General features: G+C 41.0%; 1 protein-coding gene across 1 annotated transcript in view; it reads right to left on the reverse strand.

Annotated features, from left to right (window-relative positions):
• Positions 1–607: 607 nt before the first annotated feature.
• Positions 608–19456, reverse strand: part of LOC122806552 (very-long-chain 3-oxoacyl-CoA reductase-like) — a 389647-nt gene continuing 370798 nt past the window's right edge. Inside the window, exon 11 of the mRNA XM_044077079.1 lies at positions 608–1254. Within this exon, the coding sequence (XP_043933014.1) occupies positions 1120–1254 (135 nt within the window). The 3' untranslated portion in view covers positions 608–1119. The remainder of the gene's footprint in view (positions 1255–19456) is intronic.

Here is a 19456-nt window from a genome sequence, read left to right on the forward strand (position 1 = left end):
TTCTGAAATGCAAATGTCTGTCATTATTTAGTGACTTCAGTCCTCTCTAATTTACCAGAAAGCCACACATTGTACGAGGAACAGACCAAAGCTGTGAGGTAAAAATCTGGATATTCTGGGAAAATCTGGACAGTTGAGTGGCATGACAATGACCATCCTGATCTAACATTAGGGTAGGTATATAACATTCTAATATTAAAACTTCACTTTCTTCCTGATTTGTAGTTTGTGGATTTAAAGCAGGAAGGGGAAATAGAACCCCTTACATTTATGGAAGCTCTTTCACTGATTGTCAGTGGACATAGGAAGAAAGTGTACTCATGTCAGCCTGAAACAGAACAGTTATGTAATAAAGGCCAGCTGAACATCTTTACAAGATTTGGAGTTACATGGTAGATGCCTATGTAGTGAAATTTTCCCCATAATCCAAAGCAGTTCTACAGGAACACTTGTTTGGTAGCTTGCTTGGAATGGGATATCCTCACCTCAGCCTGTACAGTATCAGCTGAGTAATCCACTCACTGAATAAGAAAACGGTATAATAAATAAGAGATGCATGCATAAATACGTAAGTAAGGAAATAAATAAATAAACAAACAAACAAACAAACAAATAAACTGTTTATTAGCCAGGCACCTAAAAGTGCAACTAGTGGGATGATTAACTTTTTGATCTGTTCAGACAACAAAATATCTACTTTTAATGTTTATTGCATTATATATTTTTATGTAGAACACAGTAACAATTTTGTCAAAGTGGGGGTCAAGGCACCCCCCAGAATTCTTTAAAGAAGCTGTAGTATTATATTTATGAACAGAACTCATTCATCAAACTGCAAGCATGTAAAACTCACCAGGAAAGAATTAGTCAATTAATCCATGATAAAAACACACGTTAACATTAATCCAGGCACCATTTAAATCAGAAAAAATAGTATAGGTAAGTTTACTGCTGTCAATGGATGAAGTAGAAAATTGTCAAACTGTGAATTAACCATAATACAGTCTTATTTAAATTTAGGCCATAACTATCTTTCAGAAATATGTGCATTTTTGACTCTTTGCCTCGTTTTGGCAGAGCTGCCATTATTTAGTTGTGATCCTCAGGTTTTCTCATTGGCTATGCTTCCTTCTTTGGACCTGTCATCATTTTCTGCTGAGCAAGCACTTTCATGTTCCTGTGTATTATCTGAGTGACTATAATCCCAAGGGTAGGCAGTCGGAGTAATTCTTGGAAAAAAGCCATGAAGTAATGCTGAAACGACAAAAAGGTTAAAACATGATTTTGTAATATATGCAGTACAAGGACATTTCTGAACAAAAGATTAAAATATTTTATAAGAGAAGGAGAGATTAATGTTCAAATAATTCCTTATATTTCATCCTTTGATAGAGTCAAGCAATGTACATATTTTCAAACCAATAAGAGCTTTCATTTATTATAGTGAAAAAAGTACATTGGGGAAAAAAGGAAGTGGTAACTTGGAATGTTGGAAGGAAAGGAAGTCATAGTCAGGTGACTAAACATAATTTCTATGTATCATGTAAAATGCAGAATAGTGAAAATAAATTCTTAAAACATAAAGATATGGACAATAACACCAAAATGGTACCACTCATAAAAAATGTAAACCAGGTAAGCCCATTGGACACACTGTCCCTTTTCAAGGGCGAGGTGGGTGAAATGCCTATTTTAATTAACTTGCTCAGAGTCCTACAGCTGGCTAATGGGGGCTGAGTGAGTCAAACCCAGGACTACTGTAAAATCTAGATGATCTGACAGCACATGGTTAAACCTCTGTGATAAAGTGTCAGACCAATTTAAACAGGAAGGTCTTATTTAATTCAGACTAATATAATTTTGTAGTCTTAACCCCACTATAGCTTACTTGGAAAATAAGAAAAAACAGAATCCAACAGTCAGTTCCAACACAAGGGCTCCAAAATTCCAGGTTTATTTCAAAAACCATTGTAAAACTTGTCAAAAAACCCAACTTTTCAACATAACACTTATGCTTTTGTCTTAATGAATTAACATCATCAGAACAGTCAGTCAGAGTCATGCAGACCTATAAATAATATTTTTCACTCACAGATCCTTTAAAATCAACCAATGGTAGCTGTTGTATGTAAAAAAGACACACCTACCAATACTCCTTCATTAATTCTAAACATAAAGTTGTAAAAAAATGAGCTTAAAAACTAATAAAAATACTTTACCCACCATCAGAGAATTGAACCCTGGTCTCACATCTGGCAAGTGGGATAAGTTTACAACAGTTTTTGAAATAAACCTGGAATTTTGGAGCCCTTGTGTTGGAACTGACTGCTGGATTCTGTTTTTTCTTGGGTTTATTCTATATTCAGCGCTTGTTTTTTTTTTTTTTTTTTTTTTTACTTGGAAAACGATATCTTCCATGAACAAACAACCAGTTCTCCAAATTAAAAGCGGGTCTATAATGTCTTATCGGACAATGAAAAGAGTGAATGCTCTTTCATCGATCTGATAATGTCGAAAGGAGAAAATAGCAAAGTCACGGACCATCAATTTTTTTCCCCAGGGAAAAAATCATTGGGCCTTCTTCAGGACTTTGCCATTTCCTCCACTATGGTGCAATCTTGGAGATGGTATATTTAAGTAGGGGGGTGTGGGGGGCGAAGCCCACCACTTAATCTTGTGTTTAAAGTTTTTTTTTTTTTTTTTTTTTTTATGGAGCAGTGAACTTTTTCCCTGGGAAAAAATTTGCTGTTCCGTGTTCATAGGTTCATAGGTAGGTAATAGGCTATTGGCCCTAGAGCCTATACAAGCCTAGCCAAAAAGGTACCCTGGCTTTCGCCTCCCAAGAAAATTATTTTCCCGTAGCTAGTAGTAGTCAAGCAGAACCAAAGAAGTGATCCCTGGGGTGAATTTCCTATTACCCATCCAACCATCAAGATTTTTCTTGAAGAGTGCTAATGAAGAGCTCTGTTTGACATAGATAGGTAGTCTGTTCCTGAGTATGGGAAGTCTCTGGGACAGGAATCTATTCCTCCAGCATGTTCTGTTTACTGTGGTGACAAGGTTTAGGTCCCTAGAGCGTGTAGCTCGGAGAGATTGGGATTTCTTTAAGTGGAGCATGTCCAACAGCTCTGGATTTGACATAGCTTTGTATGTTAGGCAGAGATCGCCTCTGAGTAGGTGATATGCGACGGAGTAAAGCTGGAGTTTTTTGAGAAAGTCTGCGTAAGGCATCTGTTTGAGGCCAGTAATCCTCTTTGTGAGGTATTTTTGCGGCCTTTCCAGTTGTTGTAGATGTCTTGTGAGGTACATACCAAAAGGGGCGTTGTACTCTATAATGGGTCTAACGAGTGATGAGTAGAGGGTAACAATGACCTCTTTTTTTCTGGATGAGAAACCTTTTGTGATGATGTGTGCCACGTAGAAGACCACTGTGGTGATGTGATTATCAAAGGAGAGACTACTGTTCACCCGTGTCCCAAGGTCTCTTATCACACTTTCGGTGTTAAGTAGACTACTGCCTATGTGGTAGTTTATGGGTACAGAGTTTTTACCAAAGGGGATGACAATGCACTTTTTGGCATTGAGCTTGAGAGCATGGCTTTGACACCAGGCATCTGTCTCAGTGAGGCCCTTTTGTAGGATGTCCACATCGTTAGGAGTTTCAATTATGGCTCCTAGTTTGCAGTCATCTGTGAATTTAGTTAGCTAAAGACCTTCTGTGTTAGCCTGTACTTCAGAGAAGTAGATACCAAACAGGAGAGGACCCAGGACAGAACCCTGTGGTACTCCACTTGTCACTGGTCTGAAGTCTGATTTGGAGTCTGCTACTTTCACAGTGTGGGTTCTGTCAGTAAGTCAGTTGGCAACCCATCTTGTGACATAGGGATTTATACTTAATTTAGTGAGTTTATCTACAATTCCAGAGTGGGGGATGTTGTCAAAGACCTTTGCGAGATCTAGATAGGCTATGTGAACCACCTTACCCGCATCTATGGCTTTGGTGACTACTTCAAAGAAGTCTATCAGGTTTAGGAGACATGATCTGCCTTTTACAAACCCAAACTGTGTGGGGTCCAGAGTTTGGAGATCTCCAATGTCTTTGTTTATGAGTTCCATGATGATACGTTCCATGGCCTTGCAGACCAGGCTCGTCAGGCTAATGGGGCAGTAGTTCCCAGGGTCTGTTGTGGCCCTCCCTTTGCAGAGTGGGATAACCTTCGTGGTGCACCGTTCAATGGGCACAAAGCCTGAGGTGAAGCTATGATTGAACATGGTACTTAGGTGGGGTGCCAGTTCATTCTGTAGTTCATGTAGAAGGCAGCCTGGGATGTTGTCAGGTCCCATGGATGCTGTGTTCTTGGCTTTGGAGAGTGAGGTTTTTACCTGTGCAGCCGTGATTACAGGAACTTTGCATTCTTCCCTTATAAAGATGGGCCCTTTAGCAGGTGAGAGGGGGTAAAGTAAGCACTGAACCTATCTGCCAGGATGTTGGCAATATCAGTTTGGTCTGTATATTTAGTGTCATTGTGCTGTAACTCAGAGCAGATCTGAGTGTTGCCATTGAGATTCTTGACATAGTTATAGAATGTTTTGTGGTTGTCTTTAGAATCAGTGGCGATTTTGTTTTCATAACTAGCTTTGGAGGATTTTATGAGGGATCTCAGCTTCTTACTGAGGCTGACAGGGAGTTCCTCCAATTGTGGGATTTTACTCTTTTTTGCAACAGTTTCTTTCTTCTGTTGTAGAGTTTGTTTATGGCAGAAGACCACCAGATTGGCTTCCTTTTTTTGGAGGATAGCATCTTGGTTCTGTTAGGGATAGCACGATTCATGCACTCGTGTAAGTGCTTATAAAGTGCATTTGTGTAGGATTCAGCATTTGTACCTCTATTGTCCATCTGCATGGGTGTCGTGAAGTTTGCCACTTCTGTCTTAAGAAGTGTGAAGTTGGCTTTGGAGAAATTTTTTATGGTTGTTTTCCTAATGGGGGCGGGATGTGAATGTCTACAGTGATTAGCTTGTGGTCGGATCTGACCAACGAGGAGCTGACCTCTGGTGTGGAATATCGGTCACCCATGTTGGTGATGACCAGGTCTAGGATATTGCTGCCCCTGATGGGGGTGTGGATAAGTTGATCCAAGGCATTGGAATTGATGATTTCCAGAAAACGTTGAGCAAAAGAGTTGGTGCATGAGTAGTTTCCCCAGTTAATGGTAGGGTAGTTGAAATCACCCATTATTAGAGTGTTGGGTTGTACCTTAATATTTTCCAGTGTATCAAGAAAAAAGGAGTGAGAATCCTGGGGCATGGTGGGGGGTCTGTAGCAAGCTGCAATCTGGATTGCGGTTTTGCCCAGAGTTAGTTGAACTTGGATAATCTCGGATGCATTATGCTGAGCAACTAGCTTGGAGATGTGGATATCCTTAATGAATATGGACACGCCTCCACCTTTAGTGTTTTGGTCTGGGTTTGGTGGCCAAAAGGAGTGGTATGAATAATAGCCTGGTAATGCAGGGGTGCTCTCTGGAGCTTTGAACCAGGTCTCTGTCACTGCACAGATGTCGATGTTCTCCCAGGCAGACAGATACTGGATTCCCTTAGAATGACACCAGAAGCTTAGCCAATTGTTAAAGTCAATCATTTTGTCCTTGTACTGTGGTATCATTCTGGGTGATGGCAGGATTCTACTCAGGGCTAGGGTCATACCTGCCTGGGCTACAAGATCGGAGAGCTCCTCCATGTCTCTTTTCTTGTAGTCCAGGGAGGTACACCTCAGGTCATTCACACCAACATGGACAATGACAGAGTCATATTTGTACTTGTTGTGGAGTGACCTGAGTGCGTGCGTTATGTGGCGGATCCTGGCACCTGACAGGCAGATGACAATAACTTTTCCCTTGTTTAGCCTGGTGAGTGGAACATCAGTGTGCCTGACTATAGAGTCACCTATGACTAGAGTGTTGGGTACGTTATGCCTTATGGGCTGTAGTTGAGTGGCACACTGAGTATGTGGACTATGTGTCATCTGGGTTGTGTTGGGGGGTGGAGGTTGCTTGCATTTCTGCTTTGGAGGTCTCTGTTGTTTGGGCAGATTTGTACTGAGAGCCACCGCAAGTGTAGGTGTGTGTTTTGTGCTTCTGTGTGTGTGTTTTGGTGGTGTAGGTTTTGAGGGACAATGTGATGAGTGTGGTGCAGTGCAAGTGTTTACCTTCTCCTCTTGACTGTCTAGTCCAGTCTTCGGTGAAGAGAGCTTTGCTTCCAGTTTGGCTATATAAGTGCATCTCTCACAGGTCGTAGTGTTGGGTGGTAGGAGGAAAGGGTTGTCTGTGTACATGAGGCAATTGCTGCATTGTCCCAAGATGCCCAGCTTCATCAGGTAGACAGGAGAAAACACCGGGAGCTGACCATTAGACATGCCTGAATAGGTCCTTATTTATTAAGTACTAAAAACTGTTTTTCTCTAGACAAGTGAGGAAAGATGAGTGCTGTAGTAATTTGTTACTTATTTAGTGCTTACAATGAGTTCTGAACAAGTGCAGACTGAGACCCAGCTACAGGCATGACTTTGCCTGATCGTTTGCGTTTTTGTGGTTTCGACATTATCGGTTCGATGAAAGTGCATTCGCTCTTGTCATCATCTGATAATGTGATATAGACGCTTAAAATCTAATATCAACATTCAAGATTGAAATATTTGTTGACGGTTTAATTTCCATTTTCTACTGATATTAATATAACCCATAGTAACATACAGTAGTCTGGGAAATTGGAATATTTTCCAAGTGTACTCCAAATAACACATGGAACGAAAGAGAGAGAAATTTCCCCAAATGTGAATGTAGAGTGTACTCCATTTCTTGTCCAAGTGTCTACAGCAGCGGACATGTCACAGAAATGTGCCAGTTCACCAATTCACCTGTATTACCTTTAGTGATATACCTTCATCTCTCAGGACCAGTAAACATTTTTGCTACTCTTGCCAGGAATCAGGTACCACTCTCCGTGCAACAAATCTTATGTACCAGGTGACATAAATCATATGGGGGTTAACAGCAAAAATTAGATTAGCTTCTCCACAGTGTGATACCATTTCTCAGGAAAAAGGATTCAATGAGTATCAAAGTACTTTGCTTTACAAATTACAGAAATATCAAAAAAAAAATGTTTAAATTCCCGCAGCTCATTAACTGAAAGCATAAAACAAAAGTGGGAATGCATAATGTCCTAAAATAGAATCTAGTTCAGGATATTTGTTCATATTTCTTATATTTTAGCCCTAGAATTAGTGTAAGTAAAAGTATCTGTTTCATTTAAATATATAAAAAGCTTGTGTGTAATGAAAAGTGGTAATCCTGTTTTCTGGAATTAATTGTTACACAAGGACTAGCAGTTATTTCCTTAAATGAGGATTTAATTTACCTTTCTCTTTCTATTAAACAGCTTGTACAGCATGTAGCTCATGAAACTTGCATTTCACTTCCTTTCCTCAGCTTTCTGGATTTTATTGATCATTTTGAATGGTCATTGCTGGCCTCAAACAGGTTTTACCTGCTGGACAACTACTTTTTCATAAGATCATCTGAAGACCTTAGAATATTCATATCAGCTAAAGTTGTCACAATAAAATATTCATGTCCTCCCAACAGTATTAAGTTTAACAGTCCACAAAGGATAATCACTCGCCAACTCTCATATTTCAGAAAAATGTCTTAAGGACTAGATCTACCATGTACGACTTACCCAGTAAACAAAACATGAATAAAGTATTTGCTGCGCTGACCCAATTAATACAATTTAAATAAATTATTTGCCATCTTGGTGTCTTTTTTCTGTCTCATTAAAAGGCTAAAGGCTATTTGGTAACACACCTCAAGACCTTATATTAAATGCAGGGGCATAAACCTATGTATAATCAGGTAGATTCAGAAATGGATTCATGGGCAGAAACAGGGATCAGGCAAAGTCATGCCTCTAGCTGGGTCTCAGTCTGCAGTGGGATCCCACAATTCTCAGTTTTGGGCCCTATTCTATCTAACATTGTTATCTCTTTTCTACCCTAATGTTGCAAACACTGACTATCCAAGTGTACAGATGACATAAACATGCATGCTTGGAGTATATTCATTCACGGTTAAAGGACCATGGTCTCTCCCTGGCCCTGCATATTGCTAAATGCACAGTGTTATATTTTGGACCTAATGATAATAAGGTAGACATACCTATATTAACAAACTATAACAGATCTGGGGATTAAGGCAAATAATGACCTATCTTTTAAGAATAATGCAGCATTTGTCAGGTCTAGGAAGTTACGAACTATTGGTTTAACATTTAAGACCATGTTCACAAGATCATTGTATATTTTTGCTGGGATGTGTATTGTATATATTTGGCAAATAACTGACTATAATGCCATGTTCTGAAACACACTAGGGAAGATTTGTGGTTGATAGAAGATGTTCTTAGGAAATTTTCCTGGAGAATGCCCGCATACACGAAAATGTTCTATCCTGAGCATCTTAAAGCTTTAGGTTTTGTTTCAATTACATATAGATACGTTAAGGACAGGCTATGCTTGGGGTACTAAGCTATGAGTGATCTTGCTTTTAAGGACTCTGCTGGTACTGAAATTATATGAAAGTGAGAGCGTGCTTAGAAATAACAAATGTTCTTGCAGGTATCCTGTTATCAAAACTGCCATGAGCTATAAGATTGTTTCCATCATCATTCCTATCTGTTGGAACAAGTTCCCACCATCTATTAGCTGTTCCCATCCTTAAAACTGTTTATAAATAGACTGGATTGTGGACTGGCCTTTAGGTTTTCTTACCAAGAGTCTTAGAATCTTTATTCCAAGTTTGTCCTTAGGAGAGTATACAGCTGTTCTTGAAGCTTTGACACTGGGCCTTGACTGTAATGGTGCCTACATATTCCTCTAGGGGTGGCAGCCTACATGTGTTTTAGCAATGTGATAGTCATTTGCTACCTGGTCTTCTAGACTATAAAACTTTTCATCTCTAATCCATGAGTGCAGCGTCCTTTAGATGGACTGTTTCTCAGGGATTTCTGCCTATAAACTTTGTTCTGGGCTACACTGGCCATTTTTAAATAAAACTACTTTGAATTCTATACAAACATTCTAGAAACTGCAAGGAGCACTTCAGAGTGAAACATAACAATCTCTGAGTACTTAGTGTATCAGATGACCTTCAGTATGCTTTGTGTAGTTACTGCATTATCACTTTCTACATTGCCCTTGTCTGAAATGTTCCAGTGTAATGGCAGTGGCAGTAGGATATTCTGTAAGAAATCCTCCAAGTTTATAATTTTATGTCCTTGGCAAATGTGTTTTCTTTCAGTTGTAACACAACGTACAACTTGGGTGGTGAAGAAATGGGAATCCCAAGCCTGTTGCATTTTTCAGAGAATATACTCCTGATTTTGACCTACACAACCTGGGCAGTGGATGAGCTAATGACAGAAAGTGGGAATTAGAGCCACTGTTTAGCCATCTTAGGGAGAGGGAGGTATTGCAACCCATGACACGTACTGGAGAGAAGAAGGTATAGCATGCAGCATATGGGCCTGAGCCCTATGCATGGCTCTGCCATTTCAATGTCGTGGTCTTCATGGAATATGTGTAGGTGCTCACAAACACGGAGGGCATAGCAGGCTGTTACAACTAGAAGTGTCTCCCACAGTGATGGGGAATAGATGGACCATTGTGGAGAAGGCTAGATGGTCAGCTATCATGGGGACTAAAGAAATAGTTTTTAAAGAAAAAAAGAATGAAATCGGAGTGTGCATTACTTAACTCTGCCAAAGTGCTTCCATGTTACAGCCAGAGAGGGCATGCACACCTTGAGCTATACTCAAAAAGGTAGCCTCAAAGAAGCCACCTCGTTCTATAAAACAAATGACGCAGATATCAACTATGTTCAAGGTGAGCAATGTTCTATTCAAATTATCATTATATAGTTCATAGGGGTTGCTTCTACAATATGAAATGCCACGACTTGAGCATGACAGCCACCCATGTAGTCAGAAACTAATAAACAGGGCAGGCAAAGGAAAGGAGACATTCCTCCCTCCATTTATAAGGAGCCCACCACGCTATTCTACTGTTAATTTATTACAAATGCATCAATCAATATGTGATGTGGATATCCCACCACGGCCCATCAATATATGTGATGCCCTAGCACTGGCAACAGTAATCAAGGAGCCTCAATCCTCACCAAGTGCAATTTCCCCTAAAAGCACACATTGACCACAGTCAGTCTAAGGCTGGTTTCTCCAGATCCCCAATAAGACTCCCCACTGCCTCAGCTATAGGCTTGAGATCTCAGCTGAGTGGCTAATCCAAGACCTCCAGCACCCTCTCTGTCCAACCACTGCTTCATGTTCCTGCCCAAGTAGCTGACACACACGCACACACACTCTTTGAGGTTTGATTTATACACACACAAGCACACACACTCTTTGAGGATTGATTTACACACACACACACACACACACACACACACACACACACACACCTGGGAAAGGCTGGCACAGGTTTACTAGCTATGGCCCCTTTTGCCCAGACTATAAGGTAGTTATTACTGCCAGCAGCCAACTCTTTATCAGCTATTTTAAGGCCCTTAACAAAGGGTGTCCAATCTTACTGTGTAATGATACTAGTAATCCATATGGTAGTTTGACCACGAGCAAGGCTATTAGGAGTGGCCCACAGTGTCACCAAATAAATATGCAAGTACTCTCAGAACTTAAATATGTCTCACAAATATCAGCTACAATGAAAGGTTTAAATATATTTAATAATAAATAACAGAAGAACAAGAAAATACTCAGTTAAATAATTATAGTAACATCACAGTTCAAAATCACAGGAAATTCTTAAAATAACATTGCAGGACAGTCTCAAATAAATAAAGAAAACATCTAAGCTATACTTCACTATATTCCTGACTGTATCTAAGCGAGCAAGGCAAGACAGATGTGGTGAATGGGTCTTCCAGCTGATGCTGTCAGGTCAAACACAAAATACAAAATGCCCAATCTCTCTCACAGAGAGTTCTTAAATTAATATTTCAGATATTACTGATGAGGTAGCTTGCAGCATGACATCACTTCTTGTCATCTGACTTTCCCAGGTGAAAACCCCCAATGATGAAGCTGTTAGCATCTACCTGTGAACATACATAAACCTCAGATCTTTTGGCAAATGGTGGAAGTTCTAAAATAATTTACATTCCTTTACATTTAAAGACAATACAAAAAAACCTTCTAGTTCTAGGCATTATGTCTCCTTTTGCACTGAAACTGAAAGGTAACATCTCTTTTGTTTATGGCCCAGCCATAAAGTAACTTAATCTCAACTAGTCTTCTGAAGTTTTCCTAGTTAATCTCCCTGTTAAATTATACACATCAAAACAGTTACAATAGTGTATATACATTTCTGCTCAGTACTTTACAAAATATCTCTTCAGCACACATCTGTACAATATGACATAAAGTTCTAATACATCAGTAACACAAGCATCTTACATGAAGCATGCTGACATTCACAAATGACACATAACCATTTACAAAATTCCAGACAGCTGGCAACATCTCCTTTTTGTTACACTTCTATATAAATCATATTAATATTCACAAATGACATATACTTATTTACAAAATTCCAACTAGCTGGGCTGACAGTATCTCCTTTCATGACATTTCTCCCCACTGAAGACTCAAGCTACTTTTTCAAGTGACCCTTGAGAAATGTTGCTTGAGACGGTTGACCTTTTCTGGGAATACCTTACCCCATTCCCAAGGGAGCCCGCAGGATTTTTTGCAGGGGGGTGCAAACCCAGAGCCCCACCCACATAGCTCACCCCGCCCCCTGCCAACACAGCCCCGCCCAAGTCCACCCACCCCAAGCCCCGCCCACACAGCCATTCCAGTGTCCCATTACTTGGCTATTTCTCCCCATTTACTGTAGACACTGTTCAAATCTGTGTGCATACTGTTTTATGCTTTAGTTCTACAATGATTACAGGCAGTTGGATTTAATTTACAACTTTTATTTCAAACATTATAGCCCAAACACTGAGACATTTACTAAACCTAAACAAAGCAATAGTCTTACAATGAAAACAGACTTGGCATTAAAGCTTCTCTACTTTTGAAACTCACATTCAATGAAACAGCATTGAAACCCACATTCAAAGAAAATGCATCTGGCCAGTGGCAGGTTATTTACCTTTGAACTGTTTTCAAGCAATAGGCTCCTTGCACACCGTTAGGGCCATGCAAAAGTTATTAGATTTACCTGATTGAATTATATCCCTTGTATTATACAGCAGCACTTGTTTGAGTGACTCTGCTGAAGTAAAAGTAATCTCTGAAACTAATGAAGATGTTGTTGCTGTATATTTCAGTGTTTCATTTACAAATTCAGTGCCTGTTGCCATCAAAGAATAAATTGCCTATGTTAAATTAAAAAAAATGGTAAGCTGGTATATTGCAATAGAAAATGGATGACAAGCTGAAAAACAGCTTCATAGTTATTAGGCATCTCATCCAAAGGAGGGCATCCTGAGGACTGCAGCATACAAATGTATATGCTGTAGGAATAGAACCTCAAGCCTTTACATTAAAATGCAAGTATTCTACTTGTGGTGCTACTAACATAGCTTTAAAACGTTATACCACAATAGAGATACCATTTGCTAAACAAAACAGTTGCACATTGTAAATAGACTTGGCATGAGCAGCAGTGGACTTAGCTTCCCTTAAAACTCACAGTTCCTTGAAAATGCACTTGAAAATTCCACCTGTTAACTCTAACTTGGGCATTTCACTTTCTCACAAACATACCACACCCTCAAGGCCTCAACCTTAGTCCAAGAAATCTGGACAAAGCCTAAAATAAATAGGGACAGATTATAAATATGGCTCTCAGAAACTTAGAAAATTACAAGAGTAACAGGATTTGTGTTGGTATGCATTTTTCTAAATGACATCTAAAACTGAAATGCCTCATTTAGCAACTTCAATCCTTTTTAGGAGGAATATGGGGCAAAAATCTGGACAGCTGAGGGGTATGCTACCTCCCTCTAATACACACACCAAATAATTCTGGTCAGACAAATTAGTTCTGGGAAGGTTGCACTGAACGGCACCGTGCTTGAGCTGAAGTGGGTGAAATCCTGGTAGCCAGGGATAACTGATCTCAGCATTGTGGAGCATTAAAGCATTTTTAGCAGAGCATTGTTTCATCACTACCTATTGTGTTTGCACATAAGCTTTAAATAAGGTAGCAATGCTTATTTACCATATACCATTAAAGCCACCCTGACCCAACTACAACTGTACTAACACACAGACACTGCTGTAAGACACTGGTCTGCAATAAAATGTAATGAGCTTCTGAAAATACTGTAATCTTGTCCTTTTATTACAATGAATATAAAATACTTCGAAATAAGGTAAAAAAGCTCATAATCTTAGACCGACAAAACTACTTTTCCACACTTCAAAATAATAAAATCAAACCCTCAGAAATTTTGGAAAGGTATCTCTACTCTACTTAACCCCAGCAAACCAGATACCCCTACCCCAGACCCAAACGCTCCTGACCAAGACTTGGCTACCCAATTTAACTCTTTTCATTGAATCCATTTCCAAATTAACGCCATCTTTCTCTAAGACCACTACACTGCTACTACTTCCTCATTCCCATCTACTAACTCCCATCCCTCCACTCCTCCTACTACTTCATCAGCTTCATCTGCCCCTAATTCTCCCTCTTCACACTCCTTTTTCTCATTTAAACCTATACCCAACTTCTACTATAAAGAAATTCCTTATGAAACTGAAGCCATGCACCAATGCTCCTGATAACATCCCTTCTTACTTTCTTGGCAAAGCTGCTGAAGCAATCGCTTACCCTATTAGCATTTTAATCAACTGCTCTATCCAAGAATGTATAGTACCCCAAGTCTGGAAAAGGGCCTTTATCATACCTCTACATAAAAGGTGGCAACAACAATGTTACTAATTTCCGCCCCATCGCTATTCTGTCCCCCATCTCTAAACTCCTAGAAAAGTGTATCCAACTACAACTCCTTCCACATCTCTTAGATAATCACCTACTAACTCCCACACATGGAGTCAGACAACATCATAGCATTATGACCGCCCTCCTCTCCTTCCTTGAAACTGTAAATAAAGCCTGCGACTCTGGCCAAATTGTTTCTACCCTACTACTCGACCTCTCCAAGGCCTTTGACACACTCTCACAGCCTGCTACTAACTAAACTTTACCCATCTCCCTCCTCCTTGGAACTGGTTCTCCAGCTACTTATCTAACAGATCTCAAGCAGTCAAATGGAAAAAGGCCACCTCCTCATTTCTAAATACTCCTACTGGGGTACCCCAGGGCTCTATACTGAGTCCCCTTCTCTTAAATATATTTATAAATGATTTCCGCAACTCTATCCCATTCTCAGACATCATCCAATATGCCGATGATTCTGCTATTATCTGCGCTGCCACCTCTATCCCCTCACTCCTAAAACTGACTCAAGATGCTTTTACAACAATTGAGCAATGGATGAAAAGGAATCACCTAGCACTCAATGCCTCTAAAACCAAATTAATGTTATTCATCCCCTCTAAGGCAACTTCTTTCAATATAAACACATTCCACATCTCTAGACAAAATAATCTACCCCTGGAACTGGTGTCAGAGACCAAGTTACTTGGAGTCCAAATTGATACCAGCTCAAATTCAACTCCCACCTACAGTTAAATATCAAGAAAACCCGGTATGCTTTACCGACAAAATCATTACCTTACACCTGCTACCAAAATCACCCTCTACCTCATTTCTTATCCCCTCCCTTCTCTATGGAGCTCCACTCCTAACTAATCTACAGACCTCCAACACAACTTTCCTCTTGCTACAACAAAATTGCCAAGTTAAGCTACCAACCACAAGTCCTCCACCCACCACTGTTCCTCTCTCCAAAAACTAAAATGGCTAGAGCTACCCAGTTCTCACATATACTCAACTAAATCTTGCACATAAGCTCATTTTCAACCCTCCCTTTGTCCCTCCCTTTCATCAGCCTTTAAAATGCACCTTCCTGCAAGAGTATCAAGATCCAACAATCAAAATCTATTAGAAGTATATAAACCAACTAGTCCCCAGGCAATTTCAGTGCTTTTGTGCTAAATTTCCCTTTAGTCTGTATTACCTATTAATTTCATCACTAGATTGTACTCGCTCTAGTTGTATTATTTTCAAATTGTTATTTCTTGTATGATTAACTTCTGTGTAATTGTATAATTTGTATATCTATTAATAACCTACTTAGTTTTGGAGCTTTTCTCCCCAGGACTCCATTGAAAACGGGTTCATTTGGCCCAATGGACTATCCTGGCAAACCAACTGCAAATAAAATAAATAAAACTGTCATATGCATTTCAATACCCAAGGCTTATACATTATCTAGTCATGTAAATATTCTCTGCATGGCAACAACGAAAAGGCTTTCAATGCTGGTAATTCTTTAACAATATACTTACTAAAGCTTACTTGCATCTTACAATATCCGACAAGCTTACTAAAGCTTACTTGCATCTTACAATATCCGACAAGCTTACTAAAGCTTACTTGCATCTTACAATCTCCGACAAGCTTACCTGATGTTCATTAAACCATGGCTACTTAAACAGAGCAACAGGGCACTGTGACAGCATACAGTTCCAGAATAAGAAGCATAAATAAACAGTACAAAAATCTGATAGAAAACCAGAACATTTTGCAAAATCAAGGACAGATGAAAAGCCACGGTCGTATTTGTGATCTACTTTGGATGGGGGAATACTCTGCACATTTACACTGCATAACTGCTTCTTGCCTTCCATGGACACATCCAGAGCCACTACAATGGGGAGAGTGGGGTGCAATAAGTATGTCACAATTTGAAATGTCTCTGGCTGACAGTGATGGCTGACACTCATAGGTTCATAGGTTCATAGGTTCATAGGTTTATACTAGGCTATCTGCCCTAAGGCATTTATAAGCCTAGCCCAAATTATTGTGGCTTACGCCACCCCTTATATGAAAAAATACTGTGCCCATTAGTTTGTTGTGCCTCTGTCCAGCAGTGACCCAGAGATGATTCCCGGGGTAAACCTACGATCTCCCATCCACAGGTCTAGATTTCTCTTGAACAGAGTCAGCGAGGTGCTCTGCCTCACATGGACCGGGATTTTATTCCACAGCATAGGGAGTCTCTGAGTGATAAATCTATCCCTCCAGCACGTCCTATTTATATCCGTGCTAAGGTTTAAGTCGCTTGCTCTAGTGGTTTTGGTGGATTTGGATTTTTTGAGGTGGAGCATGTCCATTAATTCCGGGTTGGACATGGCCTTGTATGTCAGGCACATGTCACCTCTGAGCAGACGGTATGCGACTGAATAGAGCTGGAGTTTCTTCAATCTGGCAGCATATGACAGATTTTGGAGTCCTTTATCCTTTTGGTGAGGAACTTTTGGGGTCTCTCCAATTGCTGCAGATGTCGGGTGAGATACATCCCGAATGGGGCATTGTACTCGATCATTGGTCTGATAAGTGAAGAGTACAGGGGAACAATGACCTCACTAGATCTGGATGTGAATCCCTTCATGATCAGGTGGGCAATGTAGAAGGTCTTTCTAACCACTTTAGCAATGTGAGTGTCAAAGAAAGGCCACTGTCAACCTGGGTCCCCAGGTCCCTGATAACCTCTTCTGTGCTTAGTGGATTGCCACCTATATGGTAGCTTGGGGTTACCTTGTTTTTCCCGAAGGGTATGACTATACATTTTTGGCGTTTAACTTCAGGCCATGGCTCTGGCACCAGCTATCTGTTTCCGTGAGTCCCTTCTGAAGGATATCAGTGTCCGATGCACTTTCCACTATGGCCCAGTTTGCAGTCATCTGCAAACTTTGTCAGCCAAAGTCCTCCCATGTTGGCCTGTACTTCTGAGAAGTAGATGCCAAACAATAGGGGCCAAGGACCGAGCCCTGTGGGACACCACTTGTGACCGGCTTGGAGTCTGACACAGCGCCAGCAACTCTAACCCTGTGGGTTCTGTCCTTAAGCCAGTTTGCAACCCATCTTGTGACATATGGGTTTACATTTAAGCTGGTAGTTTTTCTACAATACCCGAGTGGGGTATTGTGTCGAAAGCCTTTGCAAGGTCAAGGTAGGCTGTATGGACTGCCTTTCCCTCATCAATGGCCTTGGTGACTATTTCAAGAAGTCGACCAAGTTCAAAAGGCATGATCTTCCCTTGACAAAGCCAAACTGGGTCGGGTCCAATGTCTGCAAGTCCCCTATATCTTTGTTTATGAGCTCCATTATGATCCTCTCCATAGCTTTGCAGACTAGACTTGTTAAGCTTATGGGGCGGTAATTACCAGGGTCCGTGAGGCCACCTTTGTGGAGTGGGACCACAGTTGCCGTCGCCACTCCTTGGGCACGTATCCTGTGGTAAGGCTGAGATTAAACAGCTGCCTTATGTGCGGGTTTAATTCCTCATTTAGCTCGTGTAGCACACAGCCGGGGACACCATCCGGTCCCATTGATGCTGTGTTTTTAGCTTTAGAGAGAGCAGCTTTCACCTGCGCATTTGAGATGTCCGGGAGGCTACACTCGGCTGGGATAGTTATCTCTCCTTTAGGGGGGGGAGGGGGGTGAAGTTTGCACTGAACCTGTCTGCCAGTATGTTGGCAATGTCTGTGGGTTCAGTGATTTTTGTATCATTTTGGACTAATTCTGAGCATATCTGTGAGTTTCCACCCAGGTTCCTAACATAGCTGAAAAAGGCCTTATGATTGTCCTTTGAATCCATGGCAATTTTTCTCTCAAAATTGGCCTTAGTTGATTTTATGAGTGCTCGTATTTTTTTACTAATAATGATCAGGAGTGACTTCCCTTTTATGGATTTTGTTCTATCATGTAATAGCTTTCTCCTGTTATTGTAAATTTTGTTAATGGCTGGGGTCCACCAGACTGGACGTTTGCCCTTTGTGGAAAGAGTCTTGGTTTTATTTGGGATTGCCTGATCCATGCAGTCCTGGAGGTGTTCATAGAAGGCATTTGTAAGGGCTTCCGCAGCTTGGGTTGCGGTTTCCTCTGACTCAGGGGCCTTGAAGGATACCACACCAGTCTTGAGTAGTGTGAAGTTTGCTTTAGAGAAGTTCTTCACTATGGTCTTTTTTGTTGGGGGGGGGGGCGGGATGTGGATTTCCAGTGAGATTAGTTTATGATCAGATCTCACCAATGAGGGATATACTTCCGGTGTGGAGCATTTTGTCCCCATGTTTGTGACAATGAGATCTAGTATATTTTCTCCTCTCGTGGGAACAGTGACTAGCTGTTCCATGGCATTTGAATTTATGAACTCCAGGAACCGTTGGGCTAGAAAGTTAGGGCTTGAGTAATGTTCCCAGTCTATATTCGGGTAGTTGAAGTCACCCAATATGATGGTGTTTGGAGATACATTTATACCCTCCAGTGTCTTCAGGAAGGCTGTGTGGGGTTCCTGAGTTTGAGAGGGTGGCCTGTAGCATGCTACAATTTGTAGAGCAGTTTTGCCTATTGTTAGTTGCACCTGGATGGTTTCGAGCTTCATGCGTTGCCACCAACCTGGAGGTGTGAGTATCCTTTATGAATATGGATACACCCTCCTTTTGTGGAGTGGTCCGGGTTTTGGGGCGGAACGCATGATATGAGGTAAAACCTAATAGTGCCGGGTGCTCTCAGGAGCCTTGAACCAGGTTTCAGTTACAGCACAGACATCGATGTTCTCCATACTGAGAAGGGCCTCGAGTGCGTGCATTTTGAGATTTAGACTTCTGGCATTGAGCAGCATTACCCTCAATTTCTTCCCATTTTTGTTTTCTAGGGTGGTAGGTTTAGAATTTGAGCCTTGCCTAAAAAGGCACTATGGGGTGGCAAGAGCCTTAACCAATATCCGGAATCCCAGGGTGACAGGTGCAAGCCGTCCCTTGCGAAGCAGCGTGGCTTGTCAAGCATGTCATCCCAGGCAGACAGACACTGGATCCCCTTTGAATGACACCAGACATTAAGCCAATTGTTAAAGCTGATCATCTTGTCTCTATATTGTGGCATCATTCTTGGTGAAGGAAGGATACTGCTGAGGGTTAGGGTCATACCTGCCTGGGCTACATAATCAGAGAGCTCCTCTATGTCTCTTTTCATGCAGTCCAGGGAGGTGCGTCTCAGGTCGTTCACACCAGCATGGACAATGACTGTGTCATATTTGTACTTGCTGTGGAGTGACCAGTGCTTGTGTTATGTGGCGGATTCTAGCGCCCGATAGGCAGCTTACTGTGACCCTCTCCTTGTTCAGCCTGGTGAGTGGGACGTCAGTGTGTCTGACTAT

Source organism: Protopterus annectens, chromosome 7.part0, assembly GCF_019279795.1.
Source record: "Protopterus annectens isolate FY-2018-M chromosome 7.part0, PAN1.0, whole genome shotgun sequence".
Lineage (NCBI taxonomy): Eukaryota > Metazoa > Chordata > Ceratodontiformes > Protopteridae > Protopterus > Protopterus annectens.